Here is a 23935-nt window from a genome sequence, read left to right as displayed (position 1 = left end):
GTGTAAAATAGTTGATACACTTCTGTGGCTTTATCACCAAGGAGCTGATTGTAGGAACCTTTCTTCCTGGTTGCTGCATAGTACACGTCGTCTGCAGCTATGGTGTTAGCTAATGTATTCTGTATATTTACCAGGCAGTTCTGGGTAAACAAGATTGTGTTGTAATTCAGAAAAATGCAATAGCTATGAGAAATAAAAGCAGAAAAATTATAATGGTGCTTAGTAGCGCAGCTTAATAATGGAACTTCTGCCACTTTTTTTTTTTTTTTTTTTTTTTTTAAGCCCTTGTTTACCAGGGACTTATAACTGCTATTTAAATGTACTTCAAGTTGAGGCTTAGCACCTAGCCCTTGGCTGGGGAGCAATTTGTGTGGGTGTCTGTGAAAATAAAAGTAAGGGAGAGTGTGAGAAAGGAAATATGTGCAGCTGAAAAAACAAAAGGGAGAGATTAAGCTGAAAATGAATGATTGTTTGTGTGTTGGTGGTTTTTTCTTTGGGTTCCCCCCCCCCGCCCCCAGGCAAACAGTCTTAAAAATAAATAAATCATTGTAACCACTTGTTGATGGACATTTGTAAGGCCTGACTGGTAATATATTTACCATTTTAAAAAAAAAATCTAGAATAACTTTTTTTAAAATTTTGTTATGTTAAAAGAATTGAACACAGCCTTGTGAAACATGATGAATTTTATCATTTCTGCTCTTGAAATAATATTCTCTGGCTTTAGAGAGCTATTAAAGCATCATGCATCATTACCACAAATAATAAACACATATAATACAACTGTAGTGGCTGATGAATCATAAGTAATTGGAATAATACTTTTATTAATAACTTTCTGAAACATATTTTTTTTAGTATGGTGTAACTGCATGACAGGGAAGAAATATTCCAAAACCAGGGCTCTTTCACTTACTTAGAAAATGATAGTAATGAAATACTTGTTCAGTGCACATGAGCAGAAGCTCAGCATATCAATTTATATAGTTGTGTACACTTTCTTCACGATTACTTTTATATTAATATTTTGGTGTTACCCATCCACCCCCACGCCCTTTCCAGAAGTATCTTTTACAAGCAGTTTGAATCTAGTTAGTTCATGTGGGTGGGTAACCACACCTGACTGCTTCAGCAAATGTGTCTCAGGTTGGCACTACTCTCCCGTGAAGCTGGAGTGCAGCAAGAGCACTTTGGAATAGGGCTGAAGGTACTCTTTGCATCTGCCTGGCTTTGCTACATGGTGCAGAGAGAGTGGGATTTATAGCTCCTAATCTCCAGATGACTCAGGGGTGGTGTGTGTGTCTGGAAAGATGGTAAAGAAATAGACTTTTCTAACGGCAATGACTGTGTGTGGCCCTTGGTGTGAAAACTGGAGAAAAAGAGTTCTCTTAACTTCAGTGCAGCAACCTGACAAAACCTAGATCTTTAGCACTAAGCTCTGTGGACCTCACTCCATTATTTCTGCACAGTGCTGAGCTCTCTTGTTGTATGTAATACTAAAAGCACATGCTTGTTCTCGGAGATAATTAAGCTTTGTTATAGGATTTTTTTTCCTGTTCCTTCAACGAAAAGAAGAATTTGGTGCCTTTGAAAGCTTTTAGCTGGCAGTCCTGGAGGCTGCAAGACCTGTGCCAATCCGTAAAGCAAGTTGCCTTTCCTGGGAGGGGTATCCTTCCATCCCAAGCTGTGAAATGACAGTTCTTCTCTCTAGCAATGCCAGCAGGATGAAGTGGTTTCACAAGGTGTGCATTAATGATAGTGAGAGGGAGCCAGGGCTAGAACTTGTCACCCCCACACCACCCAAACAAAAGACTGGAGACACCTCAGGCTTGCTGCAGGTGGCTCTCCTCAGCTTGTGAGTGATCAATATCCCTACGACATTCACTGGCGCCCATCTCCTACCCTGTCCCTGCACTTCCTTTCAGGATTCTCACCCACAGCGCTGGTGCACATCCTTCCACTGGAGACCAGCTAAAGCCATGGCCCCGGTCACTTTAAATAGCCATTGGTAGAGATTAACCAGAGACTCTAAGGTGGTAATGGATGTTCAAACCATTTTTATTAAGAAAGTCCCTAGCCATTTGGATAAGGTACATTTACTTTCTAAATAAAAAAGGAAGGAGACATCAATCCGTTTATTTTTCTGTGCTGTAGCCCTTGAATCTCAACCAAGCTAGGGAAGAATGCTTTGTACTTGGTGTTGACATTTTAAAACACTGAAGCAGCAAAGTTGTTTATTTTCTTAATGAGTTGAAACTACAAGTCTGGTTTTTTCGGCACTCAGTTCAGTTTTACATCCCTGCAGTTCCACTGGATTTACTGTGAATTTTAAAAAAAAAATTATTTACAGCCAAATAAAGGAGACCATATTTGCCCACTTCTTTATTGCCAGAGATTGTTCTTGCCTTTGTTGTTGTTATTCAGGTATATGGGAATACATTAGTACATTTTCCAGTAAATTTATTTGGATAATGCAAAATTCTTGGTGTACAAAGAGACCAGCAGTGGCCAAAACTGAGTGCATTATAAAATTCTCAGTCTAGAACTTATGTATACATATATAAGAATCAATCTGACAAGAACTAACAGAATTGTTTTTTTCAGTGTTCCGTGGTTGAGATTTCTGTGCTGATTAGAATGGTTACCAAAATGTTTGAATTTTTCATATAATACTAGAGGCTAAAAAACTAAGCTCTAGGAAATGTGTGATTGCAAAAGAAGCAATTACATTTTCAATCTCCCCATACTATTAAGATCTCAGCATTAGAACTGAAATCTAGTTAACTGACTGAAAAATGTTACTAGGTGGTAGAAAGTGCTTGGTTTTGCTGATCAGTTATTTCAGTGAGTGAATCTTTCAGAGGACCCTACTTGCCCATTGAAGCATATTTCAGTCTTAGGATCTTATGTTAGAGCTGCCACTCATGCCAAAACTCACAAAAGGCAGTAGCAGCTCAGTGCTTTCTAACTGATTCAGGTACAGCTGCAATGTTCAAAAGGGTGGGCAGGAGATATTTGCAATATTGATCTTGGGCTAGAGCTTTTGTCATGAAAAGACATCCTAACGTTTGTCACTCAAACTGCAAACAACCGCTGAAGGGTTAAGACACTCTGAGTACACATACTAACTCAGTACACCACCCATGCCTCTTCCAGTCACTACCAGTGGCTTCTGGGGACTGTGTTCACTGGCCAGTGTCACCTGCAGAAAAGAGACTGATTCTGGCTTGTGCTGCTTCCAGCTCCTCTCACCACAAGGCAACTGTTTTAAATTTTATTTTTTTTCTTTTGGAAGTATGGAGAACCTGCGTTGTTGTGGTTTAACCCCAGCTGGCAACCAAGCACCACACAGCATCTTGCTCATTCCCCCTACAGTGGGATTAGGGAGAGGATCAGAAGAGTAAAAGTGAGAAAACTCATGGATCGAGATAAAGACAGTTTAATAGGTACAGCAAAAGCCACACACACAAGCAAAGCAAGGAATTCATTCACCGCTTCCCATGGGCAGGCGGGTGTTCGGCCATCCCCAGGGAAGCCGGGCTCCATCACGTGTGTAATGGTTACTTGGGAAGACAAACACCATCACTTCGAACATCCCCCCTTCCTTCTTCTTCCCCCAATATTTTATTGCTGAGCATGACACCATATGGAATGGGACATCCCCTTGGTCACTGGGGGCAGCTGTCCCAGCGGTGCCCCCCCCAGCTCCTTGTGCACCCCCAGCCCCCTCGCTGCGGGGGCGGTGTGAGAGGCAGAAAAGCCCTTGGCTCTGGGTAGGCGCTGCTCAGCAGTAACGGGAACATCCCTGGGTTACCAGCGCTGTTTTCAGCACAGATCCGAAACACAGCCCCATACCAGCTACTGGGAGAAAATCAACTCTATCCCAGCCCAAACCAGCATGTCTGAGTCCTAGTTTGGTCTGCAGGAGTTCTAATTAGGGGAAAATGTCCTTTTTCCTGCTTTGCTCTAATTCTAGAGACTCGATAAAACAACAATACTAAGTCCTCTTTTTTTTCTTTTTTTTTATTCTTCTTTTTCTTTTCTTCATACTGTTGATGTTCTTGTACTAACATGCAGGTTTCTCTGAGCAGATCATGCTAATTCTGTTTTGGAGAATACACCAGGGTGAGAGTCAGCAGGCTTGTAACTCCCATCGTCATTTACACATGTGCAAGGGACAGTGGTCTGACATTGTCTGACCCCTGCTGTGCACAAGAGTAAATGATTATATGAGGTTCAAAGCAGCAGGGAACTTGATCTGAGGCTGTTTTGTCCAACTATGACTCTTGCAGCTGATTGTTTTGTTTTGTCCCCTTTGACTTAATCTGTTGCAAAAAAGCCCACCAGTTCACAAAAAAAAAGAATAATAAAACACTCTCAGAAAAGCCTGCAGATAAAAATCTGTGTCTCAATAATTGACATTAAAAAGCTGAGATAAGGAGCATGAAAGCAAGACATCCTCCTGCCATAGCTATGTTGTCTGATCTTCTCCCTGAGAAGGTGGCCATTTAATTTCCTTCTCTGCTCCCTATTGCTCTGAACTACGTGTGAATAAATGTAAAAAAAGAACCATGCTCCTAAATAGTTCTCACAGGTTCTATGAGTTTGGCATTAGCAAGCACATCTCACTTGAGCAAACCTCCATCTTCCTTTCAGTTTGCACCCATAACTCATCCAGGACAAATTTAATTTTAAAATATAACTTGTCTATATTTGGAGACAGATCCTTCATGTTGGTTTCATCCTCATGTATATTCATAAACAAACACATTCTTGTTCATAGGTATGTAAAAGAGACTAGTTCCCAAGAATTAAATACACAATCATACTCTTTTTGCGCTAGTATGCAGAACTGGAGAGATAGTAGACTTAAAATGGGCAGCACTGATCAAGATTGCAGTTATGCAAAACTCTTGGAGCATGTGCTCAGCTTGAGGTCCAGGGTTTAAAATGCATGCTGACAGATCATCTTTTGCTAAAGTGCCTTCTTCAATTCAGACCTAACTGCATTGTAACTCGACCATACATCATCAAGTAGTGATGACACTGATCTTTCAGTGAAAAATTAAAGTTCAAAATTATGTTCTTGAGGCTAATGATAGTCACCCATGTCTTTGGTCCCGCATGGCCCAGAGAAGAACAACAAAGGCCCATCCATTTGTGGCAGATTGTAGTATAAGACTATTTCAGATACAGTATAGTGAAGAGTTAAACAGAAAATGTTGAAAAACAATGTGGTGCAGTGGTCCTGATGCTGGACTGAAACTCAGAAATGGCATTGTCCCTGGTTTTGCCATTGATTTCTATTTGCAGCTGCCTTCCTGCCCATCATTTATCTGTCTCGTCTGGTTAGACTGCTGAAGGAGCCGGCTCATACATGTCTTGGAGACTGGGCACATTAGGCTTAGCATCAAAAAATAATTAATGTCATTAAAAAACCCAGCAACTGTTCTTAGGTTGATTTGTTTAACAGAATACTTATCCTGACTTGGTTATTGTTTGGTGGTGATAAAAGGAGTTAATGGATATGTATTTTTATCAACTGTTGTACACTTGAGAATCTACAATGTGAAAAATAATGTTAAAAAAATAAACATGTTTTCTTTTTTCTTCTGAAACCTCTGTGACTACAGGTATTGCAGCTGGGCTCAGAAATCCTCCCACAGTACAAACAAGAGGCACCAAAGACTCCGCCACATATAATTTTGCATTATTGTGTTTTCAAGACTACCTGGGACTGGATCATCTTGATTTTAACCTTCTACACTGCTATTTTGGTCCCTTACAATGTCTCATTTAAAACCAAACAGAACAATGTGGCATGGCTAGTAGTCGACAGCATTGTAGATGTCATTTTTTTGGTAGACATTGTGCTTAACTTCCATACCACCTTTGTGGGGCCAGCAGGAGAGGTGATCTCTGACCCAAAGCTGATTCGCATGAATTACTTGAAGACCTGGTTTGTGATCGATCTGCTCTCATGTTTGCCGTATGATGTCATCAATGCATTTGAGAACGTTGATGAGGTCAGTATACTAGTTCCACTTCCACCCATTAATTATTACTTAATGGCTGGGGGGAGGTGGGAGAGAGAAGAAAGAAATACATGCTTTTAAATATATTGAATTTGTGTACATATGTCTCTAGTAGCTGCCCTCAGTGCACATAGAAATTTGCTTATGAGTCCTAGCCAGAGTGATCCATCATTAACTGTGCTGGGAGAGGCTGAGGTTTTTGGTGTCAGAAACGTATGTTTGTTTTACTTCATTCCACATCCTCAGAGTTCAGGAGGACAGGCAGAAGCAGACAGCAGAACCTCTGTACGGCACTGAGGAAAACTGCTTCATCTGACTTAGCATGAATAGCTAGAACTGGTGTGACAGGATGGTTTCTAGGGGCAGGGTTCCCTTGCTTTCACTGTTGACTGAACAGGGTATGTCCACTAATGGCAATTCTTCACATGAATAATTGGGAAGTAAAATACACTATTCTCAGCTGCTTCTAATATAATATATAGTAGGTGGCAAAGAGACAGTCCGTGACTCACTAAATTTTCTTAGGCCACCAGAAAGTACTGTGTGGGTATCCAGTGATCCATTTGCCAAGAGTCATTTCAGAGGAAGATGAAGCAATTCAAGGGGCTGTTTTGATGCCTGTCTGGTAATTCCGTAATTAGATGAAAGGATAGGGAGAAATGTGGAAATCTAGACTTCTCTTTAATTCTTGCTTATTTCTTTGGGAACAGGTCACAAGCCAGCAAAAGAACTGACATTAAGATACTTAATACCTTGTTTTAACTGCTTATTCTCCTACTGGATCAGATTGCCAAGAAGATACTGCTAAACTAAATGTATTAAGGTTCAATGCCTAAGTAGTTCAGCACATTAATGAACTGTTAATAAAATCTTAAAGAGGATTCCAGCAGTCCACTCCTAATTACATGTTATAAAATCTGTACGATCAACTAATCATGTGTCCGTATATGTGACACATACTAAATGTGTAACATGCATACTCATCAGTGCTTAGTATTTAATTTTTAGCCTGTAAAATTTAAATTTCATGAGTTCCTTTAAAATATGCCCATATCTTGAAGGACAACCTAGCTATTAAAAGAAAATCATGTCAAGTAAAATGGGTAAAACCATAAAACTGCACTACTTTTGTAAAAACACATTACACAAGTTTTTATCAGATTTAAAGTATTTTCCTCAATGACTTGAGGACAAGTAGGCAAACTATCGAATGTAGTGGAAGAAACATGATGTTATTTGATATTTAATTCCCTAGAGAGGTTTTCACTTTATATAAAGCTACAGACTAAAATAACACAAATGAGATCAAGCAAAAAAAGCCTTGTGAGACCTGTCCTTAAATATTTGTTTGTCATAAAAAGGACCCAGGCTTCAGATTACTCTGCGGGGCTTTCACATATTAGTTTGCCGTGCCACTGATAAAGCAATGGAAGGAGTGGCCATATGTCAGTTTCTGACATTTAGACAAAAAGAGTAAAAATAAAATTTTTAAAAAAAGAAGGAAGCTTTTCTCACCCACTGCAGATAGTAGCAAGCTGCTGCTGATTTTGCTGGAGGAACATTTCATAACTGTAGACTGGTGATGTGACCTACAGAATATCCCTGAGGAAAACGTCTATACTAGTGGCTGTGACAGCACTTCAGCTGAGCACAGGCACTCAGACTCATGGTAGCAATTCTGCAGAGAAATTCTTGTGTGAGTTTGAATTCTCTAGGTTCTCCATCTCAGTGTTGCCTCGTAACAATGAGAAGCTGATTGGTACTTCAGTTTTCCTATGGCTCTTCAACAGTCTCCTTAATCAGTATAACAGTTAGTTTTAGTTATTCTAGCTATTGTGCCCAAGGAAAAAAAAAACAACATTTTTCTTGATGCTATCCTTTCAAGACTCTTCATCTCTATTTCCCCTGGTGGGTTCTGACATTTAGCTGGTATAAATCATTGTAGAGTCATTAGAGCAGACTTTCCAGTGGTGTAAATTGCTGTACCTCCGTTAAGGGCTCCCAGAGTGGTTTACAGGACCTGAGGGGCTTTGCCAGCAATGCCAGCAGAATAACGTAGTGTGCATCAGGTGGGGATTTAGGGCAGGATATGCTGATCACTGTTTCACCACTGCCTGTAGAGAGAAAAGTAACCTTCTATTAAAGAAAAAACCCAACCAACCGCATTCAAAGAGTCTTGAAAATAGAGAATCTTTGCCTTATATGTTCCTTGTTGTGTAGAGTGTTCCCTTGTGGGTCAGATTCCTTTCTTTCAAACTTGCTGGTTTAAATTTTACCTGTGTCTCACTCTGGATTACACACCGTATTATTTCACAGTCGGATTAAGTCAGCTGTGAGGCTGCACTGCTCAAGTTGTGAATAGGCAAACTGGATTGTTATCTGTGTGTCACTTTGATTTTGCTAAAGGGAATTCTCTTGGAGCCATGAGACTGGAGTTAGTAGGTGGTCATGACTGCAGCAGAGATTTTTTTCTTTTTAGGCCTAATGTGAATAAAATCTTAAAAAAAATTGCCAGAGATTAAATGATATCCAGTATCAACAGTGGTGTTAAAATGAGATGACAAACATTAATTGCTATTTTCCTGTTTCGATGTATGGTTTTAAACAGGAGGAAATAGAACCCTAGATTTGTTGCAGTCCCTATAGCGAAGGGGGAATGGGGCAGGTGGAAGCTCATTGGTTTTTCTGCCTGCTGTCATTCGCTGTTAAAAGAAACGTCACTAACGACACTGAGGATGTCATGGAGGAACTAACTTGACAAGTCAATTTGATTTAAAAATACCATAACAACTGTAATGGAGATGAATTGATTTGCAAGGGACACAGGACCTGAAGCTGAAGAAGTAAAACTATGTATATGGGGTGTTGAGGCTTTTTTGGGTCTGGGTAATTATGGGACTGTCCCATCACTTAGCTCTTGGTAGATTAACAATGAAACCATTTTTGTCGTCTTTAAAGTGATCCACCAATATAAGATCACTTATAATACATGAAACCAGAGTTGATAAATATTTTTGACAAGCAGATACTCATTGTAAAAATTTTTGATATTGGATTTTTTTTTTCTATTTTGAAGTAACCTTTTGTTTTGCAATTTACTTCATTATTCCATTATAAGATATAATGGAAAATATTTTCTTGAGACGAAATTGAGTATGACTTCTGTGTTTTTCAGGCAATTTTAGAATTCTTTGTGTTTGTTGCAGCTTGGAACATTATTATATTTTTGATTCACATTTTTTAAATATAATAGAAATTCCAGTTTCCTCTCTGCATGGTTGAGAATATTTTTGTCCACAAAAATAATTTGAATTCATTAACTATTAATCAATAAAACTATTAATAACTACAATTAATACAAGAGGCACTTAAGTATGAATAGCTACATTCTACAGATGGAAGAGGAAAGAAAAAACATTAATGTTTTTGTTCAAGGACATAGAATTAAATATGAGAATGTATGAAGCTTCTGATCTCAAGTGCTGCGCTCAGAGAAACATTACAGTATCTCATATTCAGACATGAACAGAATTCAACAAATGAAGGAACAAATAGCTGTTGAGAAATTTCTATTGTCACCCAAATGAAAGAGAAGTTATAAATGTTTCTCCTGGCTTTTCTGTATGGGAAGCTAATTATACAGTTTATATATGTGTTACTTTCTTGACCTGCCATAGAACTTCAAGAAAGGAAAATATTCCACTGACTGATGAATCAGCTTAATGCTAGGCTTAAACTTTCTATTGTTAAGACAATACATCATGCTGTAGTATAGTTTGAGTAAGAAAAGAAAATACTGATCTAAAATTTACACAGCCCTTAAAACATGTGGTATTAATTTTTTTTTAATTTGAATGATCACAATAACATTTGTCCGCAATCCTTTACAGTAATTAGTATTATTCCTCACTTAAGGAAATACTACTTACTTTGGGGGATAATGTTATCTTTTTTGTGTTCAGACATCAATCAGTAGATGTAATAAAAGACAGGCTTAAAGAAAATTCCACATTTTTTGCCAAGAACAATGCAATTTAAGACTTGGAATTCCAAAAGGCAAGTCGAAGCATATTTTTGCAGTGCCAGCTTGAGCAATTTTATACTGTGGTTTTCAGCCATAATACCATAAGATATAATTTATATTGGAAAAAATTTGACTTATTACATGTGATGCTGTTGTTGTGAAATCTCATGGTAGGAGTGGAATCCAGTCATGTCACCACCTTATAAATCTCTGAAATAGGGAGTTTGTAGTAATTGCTATCTGTATTTGAATGAAACACTATGATCAGTTGTTGGCTGATGCAAATTGAGAACCATATATCACTCTTATTAGTTGAGGTAGAAGAGAAATAAATGCATAGTAAAAGTTCATCAGGAAAGATGTATTCAATATAAATGATCTAGTGTTCACTTAAGTGGATGAATGAGAGAGAAGATACCATATAGGCAAAGAAGATATACAGCTTTGAAAGGACAAAATTTATGATGATAAGAAAAGTCCCAGAAAAAACACAAGGCAGAAGTAATAGAAGTAAATTAAGCTATTTAGTGCTAAGTGAGCATAGTGTAGCTGGAAAGTAAACAGTGAGTTAAGAGAGGAAAAAATTGAATGTGTTTCTGGTCAGATTGTTGGCAACTTTCTGAGGCAGTACTTTTGCAATAGATTAATTTAAACCTTATTAGTGGAATAATCTCTCGTGCTAATACAAATTAGCTGTCTAGGAATTACTGAAGTAGCTACGCTGAAAAGCAACCAGCTTCTCTAGATCTGTTTTACCATTTCCTTGCAATAAGGGGCAGTGGAATAAATTGTCATGTTTATAGTTTTATGGAATAAACAGGGGCCTATAAAAAAAGATTTCAGGTTAGATTAATTTTTCAAACTGGAAAATATACTTTTTAAAGTCTTTTAAACTGTGAACAGCTGTATGATATGAAATCTGTTTGAAACTGTGTAGTTCACCACTCTTATTTGGATACTGTTTTGCATGTGAGTCTATTGATGGATCTGGTAATAAATTAGTATTTTTTCTGTGGCTAATGAAAATTAAAGTGGGCATAACCTACTTTCAATGTAATGCCTATAAAAAAGCAGCTAAGTATCACAGAGTATGATCCAGGCATAGAGGAAGTGTCGGCAAACTGGTTCTTGGACTTGATGGAAGGCGAGAAGGGGATTAGTGAGCCCCCTGCTCTGGGTGACTCCTTACCGCTGCTCCTGGGGGAAGAAACCAGCAACTGGGTTACTGTACCCAGGTGAAGCAGTGGGAGGATGGGAGCGTGGGTCTTGTCTTGGGAGGTGTGGTGGTGGTTTACTTGGTTGGGTGTCCCCTTGTGAGAGACCCCAGAGAAACAGGACAAAGGCAAGGGAGGGGTGTGCTCTGGGCTGTAACCTGCCAGCAGCCCCTGGAGCAAGGCTGGCAGGGTGCTGGTGTGGCTCCTAGGTGGTGCTGGGAGCTTCAGGAGCTCGGCGGCCTTGTCCTGTGGAAGAAGGGGAGTGCAAAAGAGGGGAAATGTGGTCATGGAGGAGAAGGGCAGCTTGTCTGACTTTTGTAAGTGCCGCTGTACTGCAGCATGGCCCCGCGGGGCTGTGCCAGGCAGGAATTGCTCCTTAACAGGCAGGTATATGGAAGGAGTTATTTGGGGAAATGCAAATGGTGTAAAGCAGATCCCTGGGGTAAAGCGAACTGCCAGGATATAAACCAGGTAGGCAAAGAAGTGCATACTGTTCACAGTCTCTTGATTCGATTCAGCGTCTCTCTCTTCTTTGTCTACTTCCAATCAAATAGGACTTTCTCTAACTTCCCTCCTTAAAAACCCAACCTCCACGCTACTCATGAGCTGCCTCTGAAGAGGCAGGCTGCCTTTTCCCCATAAATTCTCTGTTTTCCAAATTGTGTTGGTGTTGTGTATAGGCACCGCAAAGCTCTTATGCCATTTAACCCATTCAGGGTTAAAATCTCTCCTCGGCTGTAAGCCTGCTTAAGTTGTTTAGTTCATTTAAATTCTGCTTGCTTCCCTGGTCTTCCCCAGGTTCATACACCTTGGTGGCTCAGAGACATCTACGCTGTCTGCTGATGGATGTCCCCTCCCAAAAGAGAATACCAGAGGAGGATGCATTGCTGTGTGTCTGCCCAACACCTACTCTGTAGGTTCTGCGGTGGCTGTTAGGATGCCAATTAACTCCTCTTCTGCACTGCTAATGTTCAAATTAGTCTTTTTGCTAAGTCACAGATAAGTAAGGGTGTAATTGGGTTTCAAGGATACTTCTTCATAGCTTTGAAAAGCATGACATGATTTATCATACTGTTAATAGTAGTCTACATAAGCTATTCAATCTGTATAAGGCTAAAAGAATTAAAACGCTGAATTACATTTTCAGTGATATTGTATGGTGATAGCCTTTGTCCAAGAAGGAGAGCTAATTGAATGTATTCGATTCTGAATTATTTCGAAAAGCTGCTGCTAGACCGATACTTACACTGCATGTAAAGGGAAGCATGTTTCAGAGACAGGGATCAGTTACTCTGTTCTTTTTCCCCCAGTCAGCATACTTGTATCGATCTGAGGCAGAAAGTCAGATGAGACGGCAAAGGGTATTTATTTGAATAGCTAAATGGTTGCTTTATAGTCTATTTCGTATTAGGGATTAGATTAGAATTGGAAAGATGGAGTGGTATTAGATGCCAGTAACACTAAATCTTATTTGGGTGTTTTGCCTCTTTGAGATAAGTAAAAAGCTTCTGGAACCGATGGCTTCTTTGAATCAGAAGCGTTGGGAAGCAGATTGCTGTCTGTCAGGGGTAAATCTTTTATTTGATACTGTGGAAACTGGGATTTCTTTAGATTACTTCTGTGTTATCTTTATCCTTGTTTTTTCTCTCAAAGTGAAAAAAAAAACAAAACAGTTTGCTGGATTTGTTGGGTTTCTGATTGGGCATGTGTGTGTGTAAGGCAAGCATGGACGTAGTTTTATAAATGAAAAATCAGCCTTTCCATCTCTTCTCACACCCAATGCTCTTATACATGAATTATTGCTGTTTCTTCCTTGATTCTAACTGAGCTCACAGATGTCTCTAAAATAAGCTTTACGAGTCTAGAAATCTGCTTTCTTCAGTGCTGAAAACCACAGCAGTAACCAGAGGGTTTAGATATTGATTTTGACCTGTGCACATAACGTTATCTCATCTCTTGTTTACTAAATATAGCAATCTGTAGAAAAGGTCATGTTCTCAGACCTAATTAAGAAAATCAGAGAAGACAAATAATAGAAATGAGAAGTCCTAATAATGACCTGACAGGGCTGCCATGTTATTGCGGGCAGATAGGCAGAGCCAGGCTGCGGCACAGCTGACTTCAGAACCAAATGTCAAGAAAGAAGGCAGTGCTTTCCATGGCTCGCCTCACTTATGGTAGTGATAAATTTGGTTCATTTGCTCCCTTATTTTGGATAAATAATTTATTTTTTTGTTCTGCTTCATTCTCATTCTTTTAATGGTTAGCTTTTAGTCTCTTGCATCTCCCTTTAATTGAGATGAAGCCTGAACTTCAGCAGTTCCATATGAGAGGAGTGCTAGAAAACTTAGATTTGTGCCAGTACTGAATGTTTCTCTTTTTGAAAGTAGTTAGTAAGTAGGAAGTAAATTATAGTTCCTTTGAGCCTAGAAAATATCTTGATACTTGGGGTAAGTGCATTTTCTTTCTGTACAGGTGGGCAGTAAATAATGGCCTAAAAAGCGAGTCTACTACTGAAGTGCTAGTGCTGCTACAGCTGTAGGAGGTGGGATGAAAGTTGCATTTTAGTTCTTTTCTAAAGTTGTTCATCCTACATCTTGCTTGGAAAGGAATTATTTTTCCCCCTTTTTTTTTTTTTGCCGGTAGTTAATTTTTATTGCTGTTCTTTAAACAATTTGTGTTTTGTTTTTTCTAGGTATAATTTTATTATTCGATCAATTGAGCTGATTTTAATTCTTCATGGCAAATAAGCAGCAGCAACTGTTTTTTATTTGTACAGCATCTAGCACTGTAGTGTCCACTGTTAGCGTTCTTGGGGACCATAATGACACAAATAACTAATAATTACGCTGCTTACAGCCCTTATGTTTTCAAAACGCTTCACAAAGTACATCATCACAGTGTCTCTTCTCCATCTCTTTAATATGGATATGGAAGTAATGGCACAAATCTTATGTTGTCTGATGCAAGGCTAGAGCCAAAACATGGATATCCTGGATCTTGTATTTGGAAGGAAGAGTACTTATATGGCTAGGATACCAGTGTGAGGCAAGGGGTGCAGTGACAGTAGATCAGGTCATGCAGAAAACAAGGAGATACAAAAGAAAATCTGTATAAATGTGCACAGTATCTAGTGAGTAGGTCTAACGGCAATGTATGCATGAAAATTTACTTTTGGCAGTATTTCATGGACAAACTTACAAAGCATTTTTTTGAATGTAAAATGTGGGCCCTGCTTTCCTCTGTGACTGAGGTTGGTCTGTTTTTCTGTTGTGTTTGAGGTGCAGTTCTACTTTGCAAAGACTGTGTAGGAGGAGAGGAAGGGGGAGTTGTTGCATTTATTATTAAAGGGCTTTTGACATTCAGGTTTGCTCAATCAGCAAATACAGAATTATTTCTTCTGGGGCTCAGTGCTTGGATCTTGCCCTTTGGTTTGGAGGGGACTTGCTACAGATTCTTCCATTTTTATGCATCAGCCATCACTGGCAACCTATTAAATCACCTGCCAACCTATTAAGTATTTATCAACAACTACATGCAGGTATCAGCAGTAGACTTTAGTTTGTGTCATTCAGTTACTTCAAACAATTTGAAATATAGGTTTGAAATCTAGCATTTTCTGCCATATTTCATGAAGTGCTGCATATTTAAGTAAGTGCTGCATGCAAGCTCTTTCTGTAACAAAATATAGTAAAAAAGGACTATTTGTCTACCCTGGCCATATAACAGATTTCTTAGCTTCTAAATATCCCCCGGGGAAGGTTTCTGTTGGATAGAGTAGTAATAGTTGGAACTGTGTCTGAGTAAATCAGGCACAGGTAGAACTGAGTGATAGATTACTTAGTCCTGCCCTTACCCTGACTGCACAGAGACGTTCCTTAGGGTGATCCTTTAGAGCAGAATATCTGGGAATGCATGTCTGGGACCCACAGGGCAGTTTCCAGCTCTTTATGAACTGAGGTGCATCTGTCTCCTTTGGGCAGAAGGAGCTCTGTCTCTTACTCTGCCTCTCAAAGGTTATAGGAGTAGCAGAGCTAAGAGGGTGGGACACACGTCGAGGGGAGTAAATTGAGTTCTGGCTCTTTTTCGTGACATCATGGAGCCATCTGTATGATAAATGCATAAAAATAATCTGCACTGATAAGAGCATTAAAATGGACAGTAATCTAAAAGTACTTCTATTTTGGAAAGTGGTAATCTAAAAATGTCAATTTTGAATCCAGCAGATCTATTCCTGTGAGTATTAAAATAGTATTTGCTAAACCTAGTGAAAAAAGTACTGTTTTAAAGTATTGGAGAATAATCTGAATTTTTTCTACTGTATCATCTATTGAAACAATCTATTAAGTTTCCATTGTTTATACCATTTGAAATTCTGTCATTTTTAAGAGAGATGTATGAATAATTATTTTCCTTGGGCATTTCTTCTTCTTGATATTGATCTATTTAGAATAGAAAAATCCTTTCCTCTGAGGAAATAAAATAGAAAGTACTGTTAATGCTGAAATATATATATATATATATATTTATCTTTTTCTGAACTTTTAGAATCTTATTGGTGATGCAGTCAGATGAAATATTGTGACTAATTTAAATATTAAATGCATACTTTCTATGCAACCAAATAAGGTATTTATTTTCTGTAAATAAACAAGTTATTTTTGTACAGAAAACCTCATTCTCTCTACATCTGGTCAGAACTTGGTAGAAGCACTTTCTCCTACATCATGCAGTTCTGTCATATTTTAAATGTTTTTGCAAAATAAATTTTTTGTGAATTTCACAAGGGAAATTGGGATAAGAGTACTCTGAAAGCAAAATAGTTTACTTAAAATGTTTTAAATCTAATTTCAAATATTTTATTTTGTATTCCCATTTTTCATATCCAATTTCTTAAACTCCTCTTCTGTGATTCCCTCCAACCCCCCAAGTATTTCTAATCCTTGGGGTTTTTTAGTTTTTTTTCAAGACTTAACCAAATTTCAAACTTTTGAGTCTTTTTTGAATCATTGTTTTTGTCTTTGGTAGGACTGTCACTGACAAACAGCATTTATTTTTCTTAAATCCCAGTGATGAATTTTAATTTCAAGAACAAGTTTTGCACCGGTATTTTTGAGCAAAAATAAAACTGTATTTTAGAATGTTGGAATGGAAAAATTTCCTTCCCTTGCCTGAAACTTGTAAGCACTGCGTGATAAAAAAGTTTGGCTTTGAGACTGAAGCTAAAAGCAGGCTATTGCTGGAGACCTTTCAAAATGTAAAACATTGTTATTTTGCAGCTGAAGTTTGTAAAGAGGAAAAAGGAGAAATGGGCATTGGTCTTGAGGAAAAAGGCCAGAAGGCTGTGGTGTAACATCAGGATGTCAATACTTAGAACGTAGGGATTGTATGTGCTTGTCAGTCAGGGACTTGCATATCCAGTTCTAAAACATTGTTATCATGTTACAGTTTTTTGTGTTTTCTGCTTTCTTTTTCCTCTCCATACTGAGTATTCAGAAGTACATGCTTTCCCTCCCCTGGAAACGAAGGCATCATGCCTTCTGTGTCCAGTCTCTGAATTGGCATTGAGGCTTTCCTCCATTGTTTACAAAACAAAGCTGGGTATGGAATGAATGGGAAAAGGAAATTAAGTTTTGCTTTGTGAAGGGATCTTTGCATCAGTAACTTGAAAAGTTTGCATAGATAATAATGAAAATAATAGATCACTTGGTCTGTTCTAGAGCTCTGCAAATACCTAATTTAAAGGAAGACTGCTTTTCTCTTTTTGTTCTTCCTTTTTACTCCCCCTCCCCCTGGTTGTGTTAGATCTTGTCCAAATACTTAATACAAATTGATAGTGTGTTCCCAGGTAACAAATTACATCTATCTCTGAAAATGAGTCACTGTAATCATGACAAATTCATGAAATAAAGGGGAAATACATTGCTGCAGTCCTGGGGAGCATGAGTCAATATGCTTTATGTAATTATTTAATAAACCATCTCTTCTAGTGCATTGAACCAGCCTAAGATACTGAAGCAGTTTTATTTATACAGGAATAAACAAACTTCCAGTAAAAGCTGGTCACCAGAAGTATGCAATTATGCATTTCCAGAAATACTCATTAAACCAGTCTGCTTAAATTTTAATCAGACTTCTATGTATGAAACAGTCTTCATAAGAGGGAGTAGAAAAAAAAAAGTGTTTTTATCAAAGGTTATTTGGATCTTCTCATGCCTCAAATGACTTTGAATTTTTTTATTTAACTTCTTGTGCATGGAAATGCCAATCTGTCTAAAAGTTAACAATGCAAAATTCTGCATTCTTTTTGACTGGAGCCATATTATATCAGCACAGTACTACATTGATAACAAATCTATCATTAAAAGAATATGGTTGGGGATTACAGAGTGAGATACTTGAAATAGAAGCTTTGTGTAGTCTATGTGAGAAATGTCACAGGACTGATTATCAGTGTGTGAATTCTTATATAAAAGTAAAGTCATAGGACATGAGCTGTTATACTGAAAAATTACAAATCGCCAGGTACTTTCATACTGCAGTATTTTTTGGCCTTCATTTATCTTTCTGGTAAGTCCCTAAATACTGCAAACTGTGTTATAAATGAGACATGGGAGGACTTGTGTTGCCCAGGATCATAAGAAGTCAGGAACAGCCATAAGAGATTCATGACTCCAGATGCTGGAGTGAATTCAATAAGTGTCTGGTTGTGTTCTTCTCAGCATTAGATTTGTACAGTTTAATGGTCAGTGACTTCCACATTTATTTTCAGTAAGCGTAAAGTAGCATCAGGATGCTCAGGGATGGTCTACTTGCGCACCTGGACATGCAATAAATACCCTGTCATTTGAAGTCTGAACAAAGGTATTTGTAGACCCATTCAAATAATCTGAAAGGGGAGTTTGGAGAGCAACCCACAGAATGTTAGCAGATCAAGACAGAAGTGCATATACCCATCCCTGAAAAGGGTCACTAACCTTTTCATGTTTCACAATCTCTCATTTCTGGTGTTATCTGATGACTCTCTATTTGTTACGGATCAGCTATGCCTTTGGAAACCGCAGTTGGGAATATTGTTGCTTTAAAATTAAGTCCTAATGGTCACTGTGCTTTATCCTTCTAGGGCATCAGTAGCCTCTTCAGTTCACTTAAAGTGGTCAGGCTACTTCGGCTGGGTCGCGTAGCTCGGAAGTTGGACCACTACATCGAATACGGAGCAGCAGTCTTGGTTCTGCTGGTGTGTGTGTTCGGTCTTGCAGCACACTGGTTGGCCTGCATTTGGTACAGCATAGGAGACTATGAAGTTATCGATGAGGATACAAACACGATCCGAACTGAGAGCTGGCTCTATCAGCTGGGGATGTCCATAGGAACACCTTACCGCTTTAATGCATCGGGCTTTGGAAAATGGGAAGGCGGACCAAGCAAAGATTCAGTGTACATCTCCTCATTGTATTTTACGATGACCAGCCTCACCAGTGTTGGCTTTGGGAACATTGCTCCGACTACAGATGGGGAGAAGATCTTTGCTGTTGCTATGATGATGATTGGCTGTAAGTATTAGAGATTCTTTCCCTCTCACACACACAATACCAAACAGCCATGTGTCATGGATACTGATATCATAAGGCCATCTGGAATTGTGTCAAATATTATTATGCAGCTTAAAATGTTTGTGGTGGCAATATAGGTATTACATACTTTTTTACTGGTTGGTTTTAAAATCAGAAGTGGTATTATTGCTGCAACTAGCAAAAATTCAGTTAGTTTGGGAGAAGTATTCTCTCAGTATCCTTTCAATATTGTCTTGTAAGTAAACCATAAAATGTGTGAGGCCTGAAGTACTAAAAATGCACCACAGTGGGCACGGACAACATCTGTGCCTCCACTTGGTATGTGGCAGAATCTTCTTATGTCTGAGAGCTGTGTATGTTAGACAAGTGGGTCGGTGAGTGGGTGGAGGTCCAGGAGCATCTTAGAAGGGAGAGCGAACAATAGCTTTCTAGAGGCCCAAACTCTGCTATGAGCTGAGCATGCAGTCAGATCCTAAAGCAACCGGGATGATACTGGCCTTGGGCACCTCTGGCTCACATTTCCTTGTCACAAGGGATTATTCATACCGCCAAGCTGTCCAGCTTTTGGCCATGTTGTCATTTCAATGCAGGATATGCACTCAAAGTGCCTTGAGAGCTACTTGGAGTTAAGAACCATATGGTGGCCACTGTTAAACTAGGTCATGTTTTTCTAGATAAGGGTGGAATTCAAACCAAAATAAGGAAAAAAAAATATATTCTACTTTGTATGTGGAAGAGCCTATCTTTATTTGGAGAAAGAAAGGAGCTTCTGTGCAGTAGTATTCCATCTAGAGGAGAAAAAAGTCAATCTTTACTAAGCAGAAAATTAAAAAAATATAATGAAACTCAATTAGCAGCACAGTCCCTGTTATGACAGAAATGTGAAGCTTTGATTCTGATGTGTCATTTTACAGCAGCACTGAAATTATGTACTGAGATTACATGTACAGTGTTAAGCAGGCTGAAGGTCAGTGACAAGTATAAAGACAAGCATTGTTGATCATGTAGGCATTGAGATATTTTAGCTATAAAAAATGTTAATTTTGTTCTTCTAGCTTTTTCCACTGCTAGGATTAGGATGAGTCCCATCATCCTAATAAAACACCCATGCAGCAGAAGGGAAATTTATATAAAACTTGGAGAAAATGAAGTGGTTTCCTCATAAGAAGGTGCATTAGGCAAAGTAGCAGTGTAGTACAAAACAGGCTTCCAAATGTGTTTTCTGATGAAGGTACCTGTTTAATTGGAAATATCCTGAGCTTAGGGTTATTGTTCATCGTGTTTTGCTCATGATACTAGCTAGACAAGAATAGCTAGTTTTATTCAGCATTAAAATTTAGCACTATGAATACTGGATGAACATAACCTTCATAAAATCAGGAATGTACATGGGGAATATTTTGGAGTTGCTCCAAACTCTTCATATGAAAATATGGTGGAAAGAAACTGAATTTATGCAAGATTAATGTTGATAGGTATCTGCTCTGAATTCTAAAATGAACTTTAATTTCAGTAAGCTGTGAAAAATAGTGTTCTGGCTATTTTACATCTCATGAATGCAGTCACATTTGAGGGACACAACTTTGTATTTGGACTTTTGGAACCTTACGTTTCTAACTGTCTGTGTACCTGTGCACGTTTATCCTATGAACAACTGCCTGGAAGCCATTAGGACTATTCACAATACATGTGTGCAGGAATGGCAACTAAATAATCCAGTATTTGAGTTTACTTCTCTGGATTTTGTAGGGTCTTGATTGCTTTTAGCATGCTGATATTTTGAGGTGTGGTCATTCCCCAGGATGGGAGGAACAAACCTAATTATTTTGTTTGCAGTTATTGAGAGCTTAATTGTTGATATACATTCTTTTTATGTTGAAATAACACTATTTTGCCTGTAGAATTAAGCTCTCAAACATTGAGCTGAGCTTTGAACTAGGGCTATTTTATAAGCATTTTGTCTGATCTGTTGGGAACATGAAAGGTACATAGCAAATGTATCAGGGATAGATGTGGGGGAGCAAAAAGAAGTTTCCAGGCTAAAGCTTTTGTACATCACTCAGAAAAATACCCCTTTGTCCCTGGCCAAGTAACATGTTTGTTATGAGTTGAGCTACTCACTCATAACACAGTTGGTGGCTATGTGTTCCTGTTGTGGTCCTCATTTTGCAGACGTCAGATCACAGAGATGTGCGTGTGGGCTGGTTAGGGGCTGTGGATGTCCAAAGCCTCAGAAATAAGCAATTTCAAATCAATTCTGCTAATGTGTTACTGCCCACCAATAAAAGGAAAGGGTATATGTTTTCTCATTCATACTTGCTGTTAACACTGTATTTGTTTTAACACCTAGCTAATGATGCATTCTCAAAAGCTACTACTGTCTTTCAGTAGCACAGAAAATGCTGTTTTCTTTCCATGAAGGATGCAGAGAGAGCTTAATTGTTTGTTTATCTAAAACTTCAATTGAAGGTAGCTGGGATTTGCTGAGTCCAACCTCAAACATACTGCTTTGTTAACTTCCTCCCTGCTAGAAGATGTCTTCAAGAATTGTGTGAATTTATCTTGGTTTTGAAGTGGCTAGGTATAGTCTGTGCATAAATATGTACCTGTGTATTTAAATAGTCCAGTGAAATAAGTAATTTTACAACCTTTTCTGTATGAAATGGAAACAACATGGTCACTTGTTCTTTGAGGATGTTACTGTTTTTGTTTAGTTGAGTAAGACAGTATGTTAACAAGATTGGTTTTGAGACTCCAAAACTGTCACTATAGTATCATTAAAAATAAAAAGAGTATTTAGGGACAAATGTATAACAGCCAGCATTAATATTTCAAAGTGATTCCAGCAAAATTTTACTTTAAATAGGCTGGAAATTTTAAATTTTTCTCCCCTTGGGCCAATTAACCTCCTGTGAATAAATAGTAAAACTTCCATTAGCCTGATGGGGACGGATTTAGATGAGCGGAAGGAAAATTATAACATTTCTTTCTCTTTGTGCATTTTATCCTCTGGTCTTTTTGAATAGTGCTAAGTGCCGTGTAAAAACCCAAGTGCTTGTTGAACAATACTGTGGCCTGCTAAGCTTACCGTCACAGTTTTATTAACAAGATCACCTTTGAAATTTTGATCTTCTCTTTATTTGTAAAAGAAACTGAATTTTCTTGAATTGCAGATATTGGTCAACGTGTAGGAAAATGTCTGCGACCCCCACCTCCCTTGCAGGGGCTGTGCGTGTAGCTACAGCTACCCTACAGGCGGTTAGGGCGCAGGTACCGCTCCAGCGCACGGCGAGCGCGTGCCTCCCACTGGTGGCTGGCCGAAAAACTACAGCACTGTGGTGCTGGCTCCTTCTTGAATCCAGTTTACAGTTGCCTTTGCACCTTCCCTCTGATTTTTTGGTGTCAATGGTCTTGACTTCAGTTTGCTCCGTGAACTATGCCACCATGGTTTGGTAGCGGCGTCCAAGTACGGCTTCCCTGGAGCGCGGATGTTGGCTTCTAGTGGAGGGAAAGGAAGAATTTGCTTTTACAAATGTGAACTCTTCCTACTCAGTGAACTTAGAATAAATATACTTTATATGTACATACATATGTACATAGCGTATGTATATACATACAGAGAGGGTGCACATGTATTATGATGCTTAAAAGAAGAAAAAAGAGACCATATGTTTTTTTCCTCCATGCTTGATACTCTAGAAATATTTTTAATAGAATGGATTTGATTGTGCAGAGTTCTTGTGCCTCTGGGGAAGGCTGAACATGGTGTGTGCTACCCTGAGGAGCATTGCCAGGTGGCGCAGTTTTGCAAGGCTTTCTGGTCCTTGTTTCTGGCAAACTTAGTTTTTAGTTTTGTTTTCCTTTAGCTGCTTTGCTGGCTCAAGATCTTGAATAGTTTCTGGGAAGGAAAGTCATGAATGGCAGCGATACTTTTTTTCTTTGATCTTGGAGTGTTGTCTGTTAAGCCTCTCTGTTTCAGGAGAGGTATTACTGTGTAAACAAGTGATTTTAAGACATGTATTGTGTCTTCTCCACTGGTAAACTTACTGAAAGGTTTGTGGTACAATCAGCACAGGACTATGGTGACATCCAAACAGGACGTTTGTATCAGAAGGGCTCAGAATATTACAGGCATTTGAAACATGACTAGCGTCCTTCCATGTGTGTTTAGTATGCTTATACACAGAGAGGTGGAATTAATACTCTGTAATTATGTTCCGTCTTCCATAAAACAAAATCTGGTTTTTTCTGCTGCTCAGCCCCTGATACATCCCCTTCTGCTCACTGCTTACTCCCTCTGTAAAGCTGGTCCTGTGGCAGAAATACATTTGTGTTACATTAACTGTTTATAGACCCATTGACCACTAGTAATAGTACTTTGCTATAATGTCAGATAGCTGTTTAAAGAAGTAGGTAAGAACACTTGCATTTTCTTTTTTATGCAGTCTTTCATTATAGTAAATAATAAATCCAGGTAACTTCTAATTAAAAATTTAGAGATATGTTAGTGAACTGGTAGGAATTTTGGCAGTTGAGCACAAATGTTGGCCTAGTAAAAAGGTTAAGGTATGTGAGCTTGTAGAAGGAAGGGTAGGTATGTGATGTTAGCAGTGCATAGACACTAGGAAGGGATGACTGAGGTGAATAAGCTGGAGTGGTGGTGGATTGAGCCTGTGGGACTAGGTGGGTTGGTTGGTTGTACACTTGTGGCAGAATATAAGAAAGCATGGCTTGGTCTCAGTGGCCCTGGTCTCTGCATTGGGGTGACCTTCTGCAAGGAGGTGTTCTTGTGCTCTCAAATGCAATGTCTGCACGTGTTGTCCTACTGACCTCATTGTGGCTGCAGTTTTCAGGGAGAAAGTGTTTTACTGTTGGTTATTTTGACATGGGTAGATGCAACCCCTAATTAGATTTGTAAGGGATGGCAGCATCCTCATCTTGTAGCCCTGGGGTTGTATGGTCCATTGGTCAGCTCCGCTAGAGCTGTGGCAAGTGAAAAATGCTATTGATTCTTGACCTCAAATAATGCACGTCTGTTTGGGAAGAATAGATTATTTTAAAATAGAGATGAAGTATCCAGTGACTGCT

At 38.7% G+C, this 23935-nt stretch overlaps 1 protein-coding gene across 1 annotated transcript in view; it reads left to right on the top strand.

Moving 5' to 3' along the window:
• Window positions 1-23935, top strand: part of KCNH1 (potassium voltage-gated channel subfamily H member 1) — a 187427-nt gene that overhangs the window by 35738 nt on the left and 127754 nt on the right. Inside the window, exons 6-7 of the mRNA XM_055816592.1 lie at window positions 5634-6026; window positions 18397-18826. Of these exons, the coding sequence (XP_055672567.1) occupies window positions 5634-6026; window positions 18397-18826 (823 nt within the window). The remainder of the gene's footprint in view (window positions 1-5633; window positions 6027-18396; window positions 18827-23935) is intronic.

Source organism: Falco peregrinus, chromosome 11, assembly GCF_023634155.1.
Source record: "Falco peregrinus isolate bFalPer1 chromosome 11, bFalPer1.pri, whole genome shotgun sequence".
Lineage (NCBI taxonomy): Eukaryota > Metazoa > Chordata > Aves > Falconiformes > Falconidae > Falco > Falco peregrinus.
This window is presented reverse-complemented; position numbering and strand designations above follow the sequence as displayed.